The following is an 18,929-nucleotide window of genomic DNA, read 5'->3' as shown; positions in this document are numbered from 1 at the left end:
TTAATGTTCAAAATAAACTTAAAAACTAATTATCTTTTTATAAAAATGTTGCATATCAGAAAACTGACTCTCTGCAAGTTTTGCAAGTAAAATATAGTTAAAACCATTTAGCCTATAAAGAGTGATGCATGCTTAGAATGTGAAGGATGGCTATAAATCGAAGTTGATATTAAGAACAATGAGTTTATTATCCTTTTGGATTAATCTGATATTATTTTCATTCTATTCATTAATTTAACTTGTCTGGAAGTCTGTCAACGTATTAGGTATTGAGATCAATTTAAAGGACGTCTTTAAAAATTAAGATATACTAGACACAGGAGAGAAGTTAGAGCTATTGCTCTTCCAAAGAAGCAGGATTCAGTTCCCAGCACCCATATGGCACTAATACAGATCTTAAAATCCTGTTCTAGGGCCTTGACACCCACTTCTTGTCTCTGAATGTACTCCATGCACTGGAACATATACAGGCAAAATGCATGAAATAATTTTTGACTTAAGATATACTAAAGCTATATTATAGAACTACTAGATCTAGTTCTTCAGAATTGTACACAAATAATATAAGTATTTTGCAAAAGCGGTTTTTGTCCTATATTACATACCTTTAAAACCTACTTTGAATCTATTCAGTGAAGCAGATATATTAAATTAATGTCATGAATTAATTTTTCCTGAAGATGGCTTATAGTACTAATTATTTTTATATAAGAATTAGATGGCACCAAGATTATCTTCTATAAAAAACACATTGAAAAAGAAGTATGATTCAATGTTTCAAGTATTACTTGATCTTACCTGCTGGTTTACAGGGAAATTTCTGTTGATTTTTTTGATCTGCAATGATAAATTAATCAACAAATCAATGAGAATTAAAATGATAACTTTCCCTGAATATCTCTGATGATCTAATTATAAAAGTTATTTTATATGATCCAAGTGTGGTGGTGTACACCTTTAATTCCAGCATTCATGAGGCAGAGGCAGACTGATCTCTGTGAGGTAAAGGTTAGCCTATTTTGCACAATGAGTTCCAGAGTAGCCAAGCCAAGTTAGAACCTGTCTCAAAAATATGTCTTAGAGTGGGTTATGCTATACTATAAAAGTACCTCAGAATTCTAAAATTAATACACATAAAACATTTGATTGGAAGTCATTCATATTTTTAAATATAAAGATTTTGAAAAATTATTAGTAATTTTTTATTTATAAGTAATGAATCTGAGGAAGGTAGGTTTTCATTATACTATGAAATCATAGAACACCCAATTTACTTTAATATTCAAGACAACAAGGGGATATAGTATAATATATTATTTTCAGTCAGCATCTAAAACAGAGTAATTTTTACTTTAAAAAATTTAATGAATTATATTGTAAAAATATAAAATCCTCAGACATCTCCTCTCAAGTAATACATGGAAACACCCTTGAAAAAGCAAAGGATATTAGATGATCAAAGATGACAAACATATGGAACAGTATACACTCTAATTAAATCCATAATTCCCCAACAGATTTATGGAGAAATTTCAATACCAGGTTTATATGGTATACATTTATATTAAACTATAGATTATTTGTAGTATAATTTATGCACTTTATATGTGCTTTTTTTTTACTTTTTAAACTCCCTTTAATTATCCAATAAACATGAAATATTCAATAAGATACCTTCAGGCACAAAGTTATAAAAATTATCAAAATCTCCTCTAACAGTACACATTGATTTCCTAGTATTTGTGACTTAAAATGTAAAACTGAAAGAAAATTTTAAAAATGAATATATTTTGAGGAAGTTTTGAGAAGGTTTACAAAGAAACTCTGTTCTTACTATATTGTTATAACGTTAGCCTGAACCCACTAGCCTCACCTCACACACTATGGTATCTGCTACACACTCCCAAACTTACAGTTTCTTTCCCCACAATGATTACAAGTTAGAAATGCAGACAGATATGACTGCTAAACATCACATACCAGAAATCTCATTGAACATTAGTAAAACTATACCTTGAATTATTTTCTTTTTAGAAACAATTATAGAAATGGACTAATATTTTATGTAGAGCTTTTTGTCCTTAATAGTGCACTATAAAGTTTCATAATTGGATTATTTAAGTCTGGAAAATATTCTGAGAAATCTTATTTGGAAATGAGTATTGGCCATGTATACAGGCACAACAATGCAGGAAGCAGTGGTTATAGAGCACTTGCTGAACACAGGCAGGTTGCTCCACCCCAGGGCCTGGGAACATTACTTACATAAACCTAGACCCAAACACACACACACATACACATACACACACACACCACATGCTCTCGAAATGCACACATATATACATAAACACCCACAGAGCACATATATTAACTCAATTGAAACATAAAAATATATTTGTTCAGATTTAACATCTAGCTATGATAAATGCACCCAAAAGAGTAGTGAGAAAAAGGACCATTATAACCAATAAACTGATAAATGTTAAAATTATAATAAAACATCATCCTCAATAGTAAAGGATTGATACTCCACTATAATAGGGATTAAGACAATCTGGAAAGGTTACTTAAAAATGATTCCACTATAATATCATAAATGAAAATAAAGTACTTAGAGAGTATCATAAAAAATAAAGGAAACATAAAATGCAGCTATTCAACGCCATCAAAACAAGTTAATGAAAATGTAAAGAAATATGACAGCATTTTTTAGTAGTTGACTCTTATTACTTCCTATTTCAGGATCAGTATATTAACAATACTTATTTAATTCAATGAAATTTTATTATATGCTTTTTTTTTCTTTTAGAAGAAATAGAGAAAAATCTCAGGCTGGATTTAGCAAGTCCTAGAGCAAAGCCTGGCTGTTTTCCTCTCCACTGAAAAATAACAAAAAAGAAAAAGTGTCCTTGAATTTACATGGAATCTAAAATGACCACAACCACACAATTAATATGAAAAGAGAATTTATTTACATCCTCTTTAAGTTCTTCCAGTAATGTTTGGCAGCTTTCATTTTATTGTTTTTTTTTCTTTTTGATAAGGTATCCTCTAATTATTGATGGTATTATAGGTGAAATTGCTCTTCATTTTAAATTTCCAGAATCCCAGGCACTGATTTCAACTTCACTACAAAACATTATCAAAGCCACTGGATATAAACTGGGCATGCAGACGAATAGAAGATTGTCTAGCACACCTCCTAAAATCTATGAAGCATATGTCCTCAGGAAGTTGCTGAGTTCATTCATGTATATCGAAAACTGGAGAATGAATTTGGATCATCCCTTTTATATGCAAAAAACAGACAAAAATTAATTCAAGCTTTAAATATAAACACCCAAACTAGCAAATTCTTTCAGAATACATATAATTGAACATATAATTGAGACCCTACAGGAAAATGAAAAGTAGTGGAAAGACATGATGTTGCTGATAACTTACCAAATGGATAAAGCTATTAATCCACAGAGGTAAAGGTAAACATACTGCAGCTTCCCACAGTGAAAGCACAACAAAGCACATCTACATTTAATGCTGCATGCACAGAGGTTCCAAAGAAAGAAATTGTTGAATGGATTCTAATTCACTCACCTTTGCATTTTCAAACTGTGTAAAAATTCACAAAAAAATGAGGTTGATGAATGGATCTGCATGGTATTTAGGTGGATATGATGGACCTGATCTACAAGGAGTATTTATTCATGAACATTACTAAGATGATCATTGAAGATAAGCATTGTTTCAAATTTCATAAGCATGTATGGCCAATATTTCTTTAATTAAAATATAGTAGTATCACTTCCCCTTCCTTCATCTCATTTCATCTACCTCAGAGTCATGATCTTCTTTTTACTTATTATTGTTAAACACATACAGAAACACTCAGCAGCAACAAAAACAAACATATTGAGTGTCTTTAGTACTGTTTGTATGCATATGATTTAAGGAGGTTCATTTCTTGGGAAGACTAATTCTCTCTCTCAATAGTCATTAATTGTAGTACATCTAAACTTAGGGTTCTGTAAGATTACATTAATATTAATTGTTATCATTATTTGGGTCTTGTTAAGGAAGCAATGTTGTTAAGATTTTATGAGTGTAGCTTTTATGTCATAGGAGGGAGCACAATCTCATGGAAAACTTCTTATCCTTCTGGCTCTTACAAATCCTTCTATCTACTTTTTCAAGATGTGGCCTGAGACTTACAAGCAGATGCTGTATTGTAGATTTATCATTTGGAGTTAGAACCACAGTTAGTTGTCCTCTGCAACCGTGGTTCTCTGTAGAGTTTTTCTGCTGCAGAAATCAACTTCTATGGTACAGAGTAAGACTTGTTAGGACATAGAGAAAATATCACTCCAGATACAAATTTACCTGAACATAAATTGCATCAGTCTGTGGGCTTTCTGATGTGCTGTCCATGCTATTGCTTCTGCTAACCCTCTGCTTTTTTCCCAAGTAAAGAAAAGACCAGAAAAATGATTTGATTTTGTTGTTGCTTTTAGTTTTTTTACTTTAAGAGCCCATAGTTGAGCTCAGTGTTCTTCCAGTGATTTCTTATGGTAAAAAGACATGAAAACACCCAGGTCTGCATAAAAATACAAAGGATTATTTTACACATGTAAGATTTAACAATAAACACATGTACATGGATTAATGTGATATTTGACTGAACTTTCATATGTCTTATTTTAATTGGTTTGGGAAATTTTTAGTAGTATCTGTTTCAATTATCACCTTCATGATTACTGTACACACAAATACACACATTCTCATCGATATACATTCATAATATACAAATATATACTCAAAACACTCATATACATTTTCATACTCACATATACTCACATATATCCACTCATGCAAACTCATAAAATATTCACCTATGCTTATATACTCATATACTCACACACAATCACTCACAAAATCTCTCTCATACATGCTTACACACTCACTCCCACAAACACCCATGCACATACTCACACATACGCATTCAGACTCACACTGAAGCACAAGAGTTTGATTAATAGCCTAAAAGTACACTGTAACCTTCCAAACAACCTGTTCAGAAATTCACCTTTAAAGCACTCATCTTTGCTGCTTTCACAAACATCAAGAATGCAGATATGCAGAGAAAATAGACAGTTATGCTGAAGGTTATTTTGTATAGTTTCCAAACATGTAACAAATAATCTTAAATCTTAAGATAAAAGTACCAAACACCTATAGAAGAATTGAAACAGAGAAGCTGCCCTAATGTATATGGTACCTAAGCATAGTGCTGTCACAATGGCTACTAGATAATGTCATAAGAAGTTACACGTTTGGTAAAAATGAAGTGGGAAACAGAATAACAGGTAGAGCATTTCAACTGGGGAAAAGGGGGTCAAGTCAGGTCAATACATAAGGAGGAAGGAAAAATGACATCAGGGTAGTTTAAGGTTCCAACGAATCATATTATTTTGTAATTACCTAAAATTATATACCACACACACATAGCTTAAAAACAATTAAACCTCCTAGATTGACAATATTCCCTACAAGAACCATAGACTAACAAAAACTTGAGTACCAACAATAAGAAACCTCTTTTTGAAGAGTTCATCAGGATAGTACAAGTGATTTCCAAAACAATATAAATGATCCAGGTACCGTTTGGTTGCTTCTCAGGAGTTGAAGGGTCTCTACTGCTGAAGATGCCATACACATTAGACACATGACTCCAATGAATGAGCTGAGTCTAACATGAAAGCTTTTTTCTTATGATGTAACATTCATTGTTCCAGAAAATATTATGCAAGGTGACAAGGATGGAAGCAATTAAACAGGCCTACCCAGTTGCACCACCTATGAACCATAATAATGATCTGCATGACATGACATGTATAAAGGGACTAGAAGTGACACTGACTTGTCTATAGCAAACAACTAATTGGACTCACAGCTCACTTAACACAAAGGAAATTAAGCCTGGTATTAGAAATCTAGCCACCCTTCTGGGGCTAGTAAGGTCATAGGTCTTAGGAGAGGATCTATTATCACCACTTTTCTAGATCAGCATAATTTCTCAATACATACTATATTTTATTTTTATACCCACAGTTGTAACTAACACTCTTCATCAAAGAAGCATCTCTTTACAGCGACCATTGGATTAAACCACAATTGGATACAACACAGAGATTAATAAGTTAGGCCCAAAGGATACATCTACATCATAGCTCCTGTATCTATGCCATACAAAACATAATGGAAGAGGGAAAAGAAAGATGATAAAAGCCAAAATATCAGAAAGTCTTCTGTGAAACAGTCTTTCCTAGAAATGACTGCATAAACAAGACCAGACATGTTAAAATGGAATGGGGAAAATTTCATGGGATTTCACCCCTAGATGAAAAAATAACTAAAGGAAATATTGGCTGCTGGTATAAGGAGAATTAGTTTCTCCTACATAGCAATCAGTCTTGAAATCCTACACACACAGACAACAAATGGACTCAGCAGCTTCTATTTATACATGTGTTTATATATCTGAGTATATGTGTCTGTGTAACAAACTAAATCAGAGAAAAAGAGGCTAACAACTGGAGAGTGGAGGCCACAGGTGGGTTTTGAGGGAGGATAACTGAGAGGAGATAGAGGGAGGAAAAGGAAGGAGGACTGATGTTATTCAATTTCAATTAAAAATATTAAAAAAATAACTCTCAGTCTTAGGTGAGGAAAATAACCTGAACTTTTTTGAATTATAATGTAGCACACTAAATAAAAGAATGGTAATTTTTGCATGATAACTTGGGAATGAGCACATTTACTCCATACTCATATGTCCTTAGCTTTACTAATCCCATTTTAGAACAAAGGATATGTGAAATACATGCAGGCAAGTAACCGGCAAATCTAAAAGATCTTTTGTAAAGGAAGGTGGAACTTTCTTACCTTATGCCTAATTATACCTAGCAGTCACTTTCCAAATTACCACACAGAGGCTTATATTAAGTATAAATGTTTGGCTAATGGCTCAGATTTATTACTAGCTAGCTCTTACATCTAAATTAACCTTTTTCTATTAATGTATGCATTGCCATCTGGCCTGTGGCTTACTGGTTCCCTGGCACCTTGCTCCTTCGGTGGCTGACTGACATCTGCCCCGACTTTGACCTACTTCATCTCCATTTTCAGTTTGATTGTACTGGCTAATCTTATTCTGCTGCATCATTGGCCAAACTGCTATATTATCAACACATATTTACATCATACAGAATCTCATATCAATCTTTCTCATAAGTTCCATGTGATCTTTTGTCTTTCTAATCAGCATATATTGTTAGTTTCTCTTCAGTGCTATGCCTGTCATCATATGAAATTCATATGAGGGTCACTTTCTCTATATGCAATGAGTGGAGAATTCTATTCCTGCCATTGTGACCACAATGTGACTCATGTTTAAGTGGAGCCCCAGGTATTAGGAGATTGCTGGGACTAGTGTATAGTGGGAGGCCCCTGTGCTGTGCTTATCGTTTTGAGACTGATGAGCTATATGCAATTAGACTGACTGACCAGAAAGAGAGGCAAAGAGATGTTAGGCCTGATCAAGTGTCCAATCTTCCATAGACTGTCAATTTCCAGTATAAAAACTTGCTTAAAAACAGCAAAACTTTAACTTCTGGTGTTGGCTTACATGAGATATGTTAGTCTAATTTATTAAAGCACCTCCTGACAAAGTTGCAAAAATAAAGAATAAAAACATGACTGCCATTCTTTGCATACAATGTACCACCTAACTCACTTTTGCTTTTGTTCTCACCTAAGTGACTGCCAGCAGTTACTTGATTTCACTTGACATAAGCCAGTTTTTTAGCTGACAACTACATGTCTGACACTCACAGAGAATAACACATTACTATAAGGTATATCTAAAGATACAATGTGTTCATGACTACAAAAAGGAAGAATTTAAGTGATAGCAATGCCTGTCAGAACCTCATTCTGTACCCTCTGATCATAGCCCTCAGTTCATCTTCAAGGAAACCTGCTTTCTGGGAGGCTTTATTCTGCCAAAACTTTAAATTGTCAAACAAAAATTTAAAGGCTGTTGCTTCAACAAAAGGCCGTCTATTTACCTTTATATTAACTTTCCCCAACCAATATCTTTATGGAGAATAATGTTTTATTTTTCCAGCCTGTATTTGTGATTCCTAAAGGGATCTGCCCATCCATCTAAAGGCTTATATTATCCATGGCTTACCTTAGCAATGACTTTTTTCTGTATTAAAGAAGAGGGTAGTTATTGAATCACTTTTCAAAAACTATTCAGAAACATTATTCAATTTATTTATTCCACCATAGGTGCTAGCATGGAATGAATACTAGCTCCTTTCCTAAACCTCCATGGATTATCATGAAATTGTATTCTGAAGAATGTAATGTGAGTTTCTGGGAAATATTGCTTTCCCTTAAAGAAGTGAAGGCAGATAAGTTCAGCTATATTCATCCATTTTCCTTGTGCCCTGAACACTGAAGTGTTGCTTTAACTTATTGCAGTCTAGCTATGGCATGACCACAAGAGAGCAAAGATGAGATAATAAGATGTACTATAAGGTACAGTCTCAAAAGTATACTATAAAATTTATATAGTTTAAACTATACTATATAAATCTATACTATATATACAAACAACACTATAAAGATAGTGGAAGTAAATGGCACATCTCAATGCAAGACAAGTTCTTGAAGGCATTCTAGAACCATTGAGACAGTCAGCAGCCACTGTAATCCAGAATCTTTGTCAGGAAGAAAGACAAAAAGATCTTCTCAGTCAATACATAAGATTTTACTCATTTTAAATACAGATCATATTGTTTAGTCATTGTATATACATGTTTTTAAGTTTACATATATATGTGTACAACCATATTTCATATAGTAAAGACAATATAAGCGACTAGTTTTTTATAGAATTATAGTGTTTTTCTAAAATATGACATGTTCCTAATGTTCTATATTCTATTAATAACAATAACTTTCCTCACATTCATTGGTTTGAATGAATTAGTAATAGCCTTAGAGTACCCCAAATCCACCAGTGTTGCATTAAGGAAAATAAGTTGTAAGTACTTTTCCTTGGAGTAATTTTACCCAGGGCAGCCCCATCTTTAAATTCTATACGTATTTCTTCCTACATCTGCCATTGCCTCTCCTTCTCTCCTCTCTATAATCTGCGTTGTGAGTCTGGGTGCTCCATGGATGATGTCTGTTTCTGAACCTAATAAAGGTGTTTCACTCTGTATGTACTGGATGGCACAGAAAGCATCACAGGGTGAAGGAATCTCCTTTACAGAAATCTCTCTCTAATAGAGTTTTACAAGGGATTAAGTTACTAATTCCAACTGACCCAGATAACAAACAAAAAAATGTTAACAAGTAATAGAGAAATGTTGTTTCTATCATTTATGTTTATGATGCATATTTATTATATAAAGTTGCTTTTCAACCTATTTGTCACTTTCAGCAAATGACTATATTATCATGCATACATACACTTATTGCTGTCTGGGTTGGAGCATGGAAGAGCACATTACTTAATACTACCTCTTAGACTATAAAAGCTGGTTGCATGGGAAGTGTAAGACAATTAAGTTTGATTACTACATTGTTCTCCTAAAGGCAGTTTAAACAAACAGGCTGAGTACACAGTGGGATAGCAGTCACAGTCTTAGGTAACCTAAAGGTGTGTTATTGACTCTGACTGTGAGGTACAGCAAAATTTCCAGTCTCTTAGAATGCAAGCAATACTTTCATAATGCACTACCACACTCAAAACCCAGAAATTAGTGACTTGCTATTAATAACTTCAAAGATTTGGGTAGAATCCAGACCTGCTAGGTTCTTGCTCATAAGATTCTAGTTCAATCAAATTTGTCTAACTTTGAATACTAAAACCTTTAAAATTTATGCTACTCTTCCTGAATTACCTTGTTTTATTAAACAAGGATACCAAGTAAATAAAGATTATGACTGCTATTATCTCATGAAGAAATATTTAATGCCATAAATCTAGTAAGAATATGTAATTTAAATAATGATGCATCCTTAAGAAAAGTATTTTTTGAAGCACTCACTTGTAAGCATGTAAACACATTTATCTCAGCCAATATCAGTCAAAATATCTGTATTTACTGATATTTATTTTTGTATTTGTCCCTTCTGCTTAGATACATATTCTTACTGATCTTGCTCCATTCTTGCTCACTGATCATCTGTCATCCACACTCAAAGTTCAATTATCATCGGATCTTTTGTAACATCCTGAAGTACCTACACACAGTCTCTCATAATGCTTAACTCCATGAAACAGAAATTGCAACCACATTTATGTACTTATTTGATTCACATCTCTCTTCTTCAGTTGACTTCTTACACCACAAGGAAAGATTTTTGCTCAATATTGTATCCTAGTTAATACTCATCAAATTCATGTAGTAGGTCCCTAGATAAAGCATGAATGCATATATAGGTTTAAAAAAGTCAGAAAGCCAACAATGATGTCAAATTATATTAATACATTAATTAATGCACATATATACTTAAAAGAAATTTTATCTTAGACATTATTTTTATAGAAAGAGTTCCCACATACCCCACAAATAGTTTTCTTTATTTCTAGAACACCATGTATTTGTTTACTATAGACTAGTGAGCACAATTGTGAATCAATGGTAATGTACTATGGTTGCCTAAAATTCATATGGTATTTTCATTATGTGGATTACCCAAATACCTGTTTGTTTTGAGGAATACTTCCAGAGAACATATATTATCATGTCTCTTCCAATTCTAGTTATTTAGCAAATATTCTTAAAATGATTTGTTTGTGAAGATTTTAAGTCCCTGTGAGCCATGGATCCAGTAATTCCAGAATACCCATCAGTTAAGATCTGTGTGATGCTTTCTCATGCAAAAACGTGGATTACAGATTTTAATAGACATCCATGTAGTCAAGGTGTCACTTTTATCAGATCTCAAATGAACATGATTTCAACTTTACTTGCTGCTATCCTTGCTCACTTTCCTGACTGTTGTCTCTGAAATTTCACTACTAGACACTACTACAGTTTCTTCTTTCCAACCTAGACTTTGAGAAAGGTTTCAATATATAGTAAGAAACTAAATAATGAAAGAAATATATTTTTATTATCTGTGAAGGTTTATTATATATGCTAAAAATATATTCCAATTTGTTGTCGTGTAATATTCTCCTCAAGATGACATATGTAAACAAATCACTGACCTTTTTTTTTTGGAGACAGGGTTTCTCTGTGTAGCCTTGGCTGTCCTGGACCTCACTTTGTAGACATTTAAAAGCCATATCTTGTGAACTATGGTAGTTGTCACATACATTAAGTACCTTATCTGAATATTACTATATCCTAGTAAGGAAAGCAAGGACAACTTTATTTCTGTCTTAAAAGCTGGACTTCAGGTGAAGTGTTTAGTGATCAGCTTGTCTTATTGAGTGCCACATCTTGTGTAACCATTGGTAGAACCAAGGTTTCCTTTTCAAACATTAGTTTAAATATAAAATACATAGTTTAGCTTTTTATCAAGATTTATTTAGGGTCACGTTTTCATAATAACGAATAGTAGTGAATAAACTTTAAAGTTTAACTATGTCTTTGGGAGTTTTTGCTATTTAATGTTATAAGGGTGTCACAGACTCAGAAAATATGTTAGAACGTGTGTGAGTCTCAAAAGGTCTCACACCTACTGAAGAGCTACAGGCAATTCAAAACTGCAAACAGAGAAAGAATCAGTATTCTCTCCCTGATAGGTTTTCTAAACTCAAGTGTTGAACCTTAATGCATTTAATGATAAATGGATTCAACAAGGTGTATTTATAAATTTATGTGTATATATGGAAAATAATAATTACCAAGTGGCACCTCATTGAGAAGTGTGGGGGTGGACTTCAGAGGAGTAGAAAAGAGGAGGGAGAAATAAAAATGCAGGAATCATATATGAAATTCTCAATAAATAAAGAAAAGAAAATTATAAAATATTTTAGTTGATGGGAATAAGAAAACTTAAGTATATGACTCATACTCATATTCTGAAGGGCTTCTGTGTTTAAAGACAGTGAGAAGGACAAAAAAATGTACAGAATGGCCTGTCAATAGAGGTAGGGAGCAGTTGGTGATGGTTTATGGGAAGGAATGAGAAAACACCATGCAGTATTTTCCTCTACATATCTGAGTAACTGTCAATTCAGAGAAAAAGTTCCTAAGGAAGATAAAACTACAAGACTAAGATTTCTATTGAGTATGCAGAAGTATTGACTAATGTTTATGCTGCTTATGACATTTCATTCTTTTTATATGGCTGAGTACAACTCCACTATGAATAAATTGTCTTTATCTCTTCATCTGCTGTTGGGTAAATTTTACTTGGATTTAGGCTGGTTCCATATACTAGCTACTGTGAATACTGTAGCAATTAATATGGTGTACAAGTTTTTCTGTAGTATGCAGACACATATTCTTATTTTTTATACAGGTATATTCTGAGGGGTAGAATATACCCAAGTCATGGGGTAATTATGTTTTTTTAGTTTTCTGAGAAACTAAACTATAAGATTTTCATTCATTTTGATATCTATAGTGACAGTACCAGTTTGTGACTTACTCATCAGTGATTAAAAACTATTCTTTCAGGGGCTGGACAGATGGCTCAGTGGTTAAGAGCACTGACTGCTCTTCCTGAGTTCAATTCCCAGCAACCACATGGTGGCTCACAACCATCTGTAATGAGATCTGGTGCCCTCTTCTGGCCTGCAGGGACACATGCAGGCAGAATACTATATACATAATAAATAAATAAATCTTTTTAAAAAAACTACTCTTTCTCTGCATTTTCATCAGCTTTTGTTCCCATTTCCTTCCTTCCTTCCTTCCTCTCTCTCTCTCTCTCTCTCTCTCTCTCTCTCTCTCTCTCTCTCTCTCTCTCTTTCTTTTGTTGGGGTTCTTTTCCACATCCCACTGCCATCTTCAGTGTTTCCCTAGAGCCTGAGAAGTCTTTCTCTATCCCCAGGTACTTCTTTCTGTTTTTAAGACTGTCATGAGTACATCTATTTTTGATGATTTCTTTCTTGGCAAATCCATTATTGGTATAAAGAAAATTCCTGAGATTCGAGAACTGATGTCTCCCACGACTTTCTTGAAAGTTTTATGATTATGGTCGATTAAATGTAACTGGCCCCCAGAGTCTCACAGGGAGTGTGGCTTTGTTGGAGTAGTTATGGCCTTGTTAGAGAAAATATGTCACTGTTGGGGCAGGCTTTGAGGTTTCCTATGGTCAGGATACTTTCCAGTGTCTCAGTTGACTTCCTGTTATGTGCAAGATGTAGGATTCTCAGCTACTGCAGCACCATATCTGCCTAGATTCCATCATGCTCCCTGCCATAATAATGGACTGAACCTTGGACACTCTAAGCAACCCACCCAATTAAATATTTTCTTTATAAGAGTTGCATTGGGCATGGTATCTCTTCACAACAATAAAACCCGTAAGACAATGATATCTAAAGATTTTCTGGTAGGGTCTATTGAATGCAGGATTACCCTGTGAATAAATTTGACTTAATCCTTTCTGATAGGTAGTCTTTATCTTTCTTTCTCCAATTTTTATTGTTCAGTATATAACTTAAAGCACTATACTGAAAAGGAGTGTAGTGACACCCTTCACTCAGACTTCATTTTAGAGGCTATGTTCAGATTTCAATATTTACTATCATTTCAGATGTAGGTTTATTGTATACATATTTTTTATTGTTGAGGCATGCAGTTTCTATTTTTAGTGTCTTAAGGATTTCATTATGAAGGAGTGTTAAACTCTGAAAAAGGATTTACCACATTTACTGAGATAGCAAGTGATTTTTTCTTCTTTTTATACATAATTTTATTTTTGAAATTAAAATGCAATTATATAATAGTCTCCCCCCAAACCCTTTATAAATACCCTCTTGTTCTCTCTAAATTCATGGTATCTATTTCTTTTTATTGTTGTTGTTTTTCTTTTTTCCCTTTTTAAGTCTATTAATATATTGTATCATATTAATTTATCTGTATATGCTAAAACATGTTTGTATCCATGAAATCAGACTGTCTTGATCAGAACTTGTGATTTTAATATGCTGATCTGGATTCCTAGTATTTCAATGAAAATTTCAGTGTCACTGCTTAATAAGGAAAGGTATTAGAATATTTAGTTTGGTTTCTTCTTTTTTTTCTTTTTTTCTACATCTGATTGAAATCATTGTGATAATGACTTCATGAAATAAGTTTGGCCTTGTTCTTTTCCTTTTTTAATATTATTTAAAACAATTTGAGAGTTGTAATTCAGCAGTTAACCTCTCTGGTCATAGGCTGTTCTTTGTTTCTGGTTATGTCCTTGTGTAAGTTATCTATATACTCTTGATTTAATAATATGCAGTCTTCTGTCTCTATTGATTGCATTTATTTCTTCATATTATTCTAGGTCTATAGAATATGTTTTCAAAGCATTTCCTTTTGACTCCCTGGAATGTGTTAGAGTCTGTTGTAACACCTGCTTTCTAATCCCTAATTTTTGATATGTTTCTTCTCTTCCTTTTCAGTACTTTGGTTTATAAATCTTGATCATTTCTCAAAGTAACAATTCTCCATTTCATCAATTCTACCATTTTTTCATCCATTTCATTAATTTCTGCTCAGATCTTTTTTGTTTGTTTCTTGCCATCTACTACTTTATGTTTTATTTGTATGTATTTCTTGAGACACATCAGTAAGTTTTTTATTTTAGATTTCCCAATTTTTTAATGAAATACACATATATAAACTCTGTGTATAAAAAAGCTTTATTGATGAGTTTTTAAAACTTGAATTGCTCTTTTCATCACTAACTCACTGATTATTCCAGAATGTATTTTTCAGCCTCTAAGAACTTCCATAGACTTTATGACTTCCTTTTACATTGATTTCTGCCCAATCCCACTAGGATATGATAAGATATAAGAAACGTTGTCATTGTTATAAAGCTATGAAGTTTTGCTTTGTGGTTTTTAATGCAATCTGTTTTAGGCAAGCTTTCACATGCTTTTGGAGTAAGGTATATTCCTTGACTACTGAATAATATTCTTTAGGTTTATATTAACTGCATTTGATACATGGCATAATTCAATTTGAAGTGTCTCTGTGGAATTTTAGTTTGGATGACCTATCTACAGATGACAGTGGTGTACTGAGACCCCCCCCTCCCCCATAGCTTTATCAGAACTATATGTCATTCTATGGACATTAAACTTTGTTGCTAAGAAAATGGAAACTCCAATGCCAAAACATACAGATATTAAATTACTATATCTTCTTGGTAAATGTATTTCTTGTATTAATATACAATAGTCTTATCTTCTGACTAGTGTTGATCTGTAGTCTATTTTTATCAGATGTAATCATTATATGCACATGTATTTTATATCATTTCAAGTATGATTTAAAAGTTATAATTTCTCATATACTTTAATATTTTTAAAAATTATTTAAATGTTTAATAATATTTTGTGTGAAAGTTTTACATATTAATTGCCATTTTTTGCATCTTCTAGAGAAATTCAATAATTTACATATTTTACTAGCAGCCACACTCCCTCAGCATACTGGCAAAAATTAGTTTTATAATAACAACAAAAGAACAGTTCTAAATATTTATACAAAGTTTTATATCTAGAAGCTTCTTCCAATAAGAAAAAGTAAGAGAGCTAGAATTAACATCTAACTGTCTTGACTGGATTTCTGTGAAGCAATGTGACTTTCTCCTTGTGCAGTTCTATAATTCAACTCTGATGTAGTGCTATACACATCAGCATACACTATAATCACAAAATTTTCTTAGTGATAGCTGATTATAAAATCAAAAGAAAATGAAATTAAAATATATAAATACAGGACAGAAATAATGTGTTATTTTTACATTATAGTAGCTGCAGAGCAGGCATGGCAGTCTCCCAACAGTTAAAAAAATATCTCCCAGTAAGCTTCACTTTGACACAGCTAAGAGCCACCTAAGAAAGAAATTGCAGCTGAAAAGTTTCCTAGATCAGACAGGCCTGTTGTCATATTTGTTCAGGATTATCTTGAGTGTAAATTGGTGTAGGAACACTTAGCCCACCATGGGAGGCACAATTCCTTGGACAGGTAATCTGGGGTGGCTTTATAAGAAAGGTAGCTAAACAGGAGCCTGATAGATCTAAAAATCAGCAAGTTTTTTCTATAGACTCTGTGTAAAGCTCCTGCTTGACTTTCTGCTCTGACTTTCGTCATTGATAGACAGTTAAATCAAATAAATTCTCAAGTTTCTTGTAGTCAAAGTGTTTAATCACAGCTACAGAAGGGAAACTAACATCAAGAGTACAGCGGTGGTGTCTGTTTTCTACATGTCATGGTGAGCACTTGTCACAGTGGAAATTGTGCCATTAAGCTGGCATCTGTTCCTTTGGGCTCCTTGATAACAATAGCTTCTGTACCTTTACTTTCTTTCTATCTCAGTACTAGGTTTTCAAGAGCTATCAGGTGGCTTGTGTCCTTCTAACAATATTTCTTGCAAGAATCAGATTTTCTAAGATCATTCTTAGGTTATAAGACTGACAATTTGGATGTAGTTGTGAGGAAAAAATTTGAAGCTTATCCTTCTGCTCTTTTAAAAGTGTATTTCTCACACATACAGAACCATGGTTCATGAGTAATGCATTCTCACCATTGTTGCCATGAAACATAAAGTCACATTCTCATAAGTCATTGACATAAAACACAACAGTGGTATTATTACAATCCTCAATACCTCAGCTTTATCAGGACTGGTTAATAGAAAAGTAGATCATCACTCTTGCTCAAGCCAAATAAATTGGTCATGCTGTACTCCATTTAGGCAGAGCTACATCTTCCTCTGTCTGTATTAGCACCAGAGTGGAACTCAATGTCATGCATAATCTTACACCCCAGATATTAAAAAAGTAGTACAAGTAAAATGCTGTTGGGTAGAAGAGTCTGTCTTGTCTTATTTTTTTAAAATATATATATTTACTAAGATCCTTCTGGTGTCCAAAGCAAAATGTGTGCTGTTACTCTATCTAACATGGGCATTTGCTTTAAGAAAGAGTTATGACTTCTTCAATGGGTAAGAGTTGCTATTTTGTCTAATTGCTGAATTCAAACTTCTGAGTATCACTGAGGATATCACAAATATCCCAGTGTGTTATGAAACAACAGTGGGTATAGAAAGGAACAGAGGCAAAGGAATGAGTGACCACAAGTATGTTTTATTTTTCACGAGTGAAATGATCAATAATACCATCACATTTAGCAAAGTTATACTAATGTGTATGTGTGTCTGTGTCCATGCCTATGTGCTCATTTACAAGTGTGCATGCATATTTATAGATGCTAGAGAGCAATCTCAATGTTACTTGGCCATGGACTTCATGATGACCATTGCTGTTTGGCTAATTTCCAACATTTCAACATTGCAAGCCACACTTCTCCAGCACATTTAATTTTTATTTTTAATGATTCTCAGTATGTATTATGAGAGTTCTCTTATGTTTTTGCTTTGGGAATTTTGTGTGGGCTTTGTATGAAAATGTATAAATCAATTTCCTCTTTAAACAAAATAATTCTTTGGAAAAAAATTCCTGCCACTGTAGAGCAAGAAAATCATTGTGCTCTCCTAATTACTCCAAGAACAGGAAAGTTAGACCTGATCCCAAGGATAAAACACCTACAATCCAGATCCAGAACCTGAGTCCATTAAGGGCAAGAGTTCAGTTAATAGGTATAGAGAAATCAGAATGCTATGGTTATAATAGGAAAAGAATAGACTATCAGGACCTTCACCTTGGGGAGCACAAGAGGGGAACAGGTTCATATAGTAAGACTAAGACACAATTAGGGAACAGGTTAGCACAAATATGCATCATGACCCTTGAAGAATGGAAATTACTCTTAAATTGTATTGGAGTGCCTGGTCCCCAGAAGTCTTTTGCCCAAGGTCAGGCATTTGGATAAGGGCCTTCATTTCCTTAGGGGCTTGAGGAAAGTTCCTGTTTGCTTAAAAGGGAGACACTCCTATCTCTCCAGCAGAGGAATTTTGGCCCATCTATTAACATATGACTGCTGCCTTAAACTTGTCAAGGTCAATGCTAAATTCTTCAACCCCTGATTTCTAGCCAAGCCCTAGCTCACATGCACCTTCTCACCCATTTAATCCTATGTGCAACTATAGAGTATAAAAGGTGTATTCTTTTTTAAATAAAGACATTGACAGCCATCCTGATTCCCCCTCAGATTGTGCTCATCTCTTTTCCTTTGCTGATTCCACACATCTTTGTAACCAGAACTCCCTTCAACCCAACCTGCTAAAGGTGATCTCCATCAGTTACTCATCAGTAACATCTTTCTTTCCAGAGTCTCAACTTGTCTAAAGAGTGATAAGTCGCCTAGGCTTCTTGGCCAGTAAATTCCAGTGAGTGTCAGTGATTTGACTGTTTCTGTCTCTCCAGTGCTTCACATGGGACTTGGGGATCAAGCCCAGGTCCTCTTGTTTGTCCAGAAAGAATTTTATAGATTAAGCTCTTTATTTCTCCCTAGTTTATGATTTTCAAAATTTGTTGGGCTACATTTCTGAAATTAATACCAAAAAATGATAAATTATTTCCATGTAATGATAACAAAGACATGGTGACCACAAAAACACACAGGAATTGAGGGAGAAGAAAGGATATTTGAAAGACAGGTTAGGAGAAAAGCACTTTCTAGTGACAGAGACCTGGCTATGCTGCACAAGTTCTTGCATCCCATATGGCATCCACTCCCTAGCATTGTTCCTGCAGGGTTCCATGGGAA

General features: G+C 33.7%; 1 protein-coding gene across 14 annotated transcripts in view; it reads right to left on the bottom strand.

The window, feature by feature from the left end:
* The window catches only part of Sntg1 (syntrophin gamma 1), a 728,018-nt gene that overhangs the window by 194,585 nt on the left and 514,504 nt on the right, over window positions 1-18,929 (bottom strand). For all 14 annotated transcript variants that reach the window (XM_052717737.1, XM_052717738.1, XM_052717736.1 and 11 more), the window contains one exon: window positions 799-837. In XM_052717737.1, the coding sequence (XP_052573697.1) occupies window positions 799-837 (39 nt within the window). The remainder of the gene's footprint in view (window positions 1-798; window positions 838-18,929) is intronic.

Source organism: Peromyscus californicus, unplaced genomic scaffold, assembly GCF_007827085.1.
Source record: "Peromyscus californicus insignis strain IS unplaced genomic scaffold, ASM782708v3 Scaffold_5__1_contigs__length_169319896, whole genome shotgun sequence".
Classification (NCBI taxonomy): Eukaryota; Metazoa; Chordata; class Mammalia; order Rodentia; family Cricetidae; genus Peromyscus; species Peromyscus californicus.
Note: the sequence above shows the minus strand (reverse complement) of the source record. Positions and strands in the feature narration are given on the sequence as shown.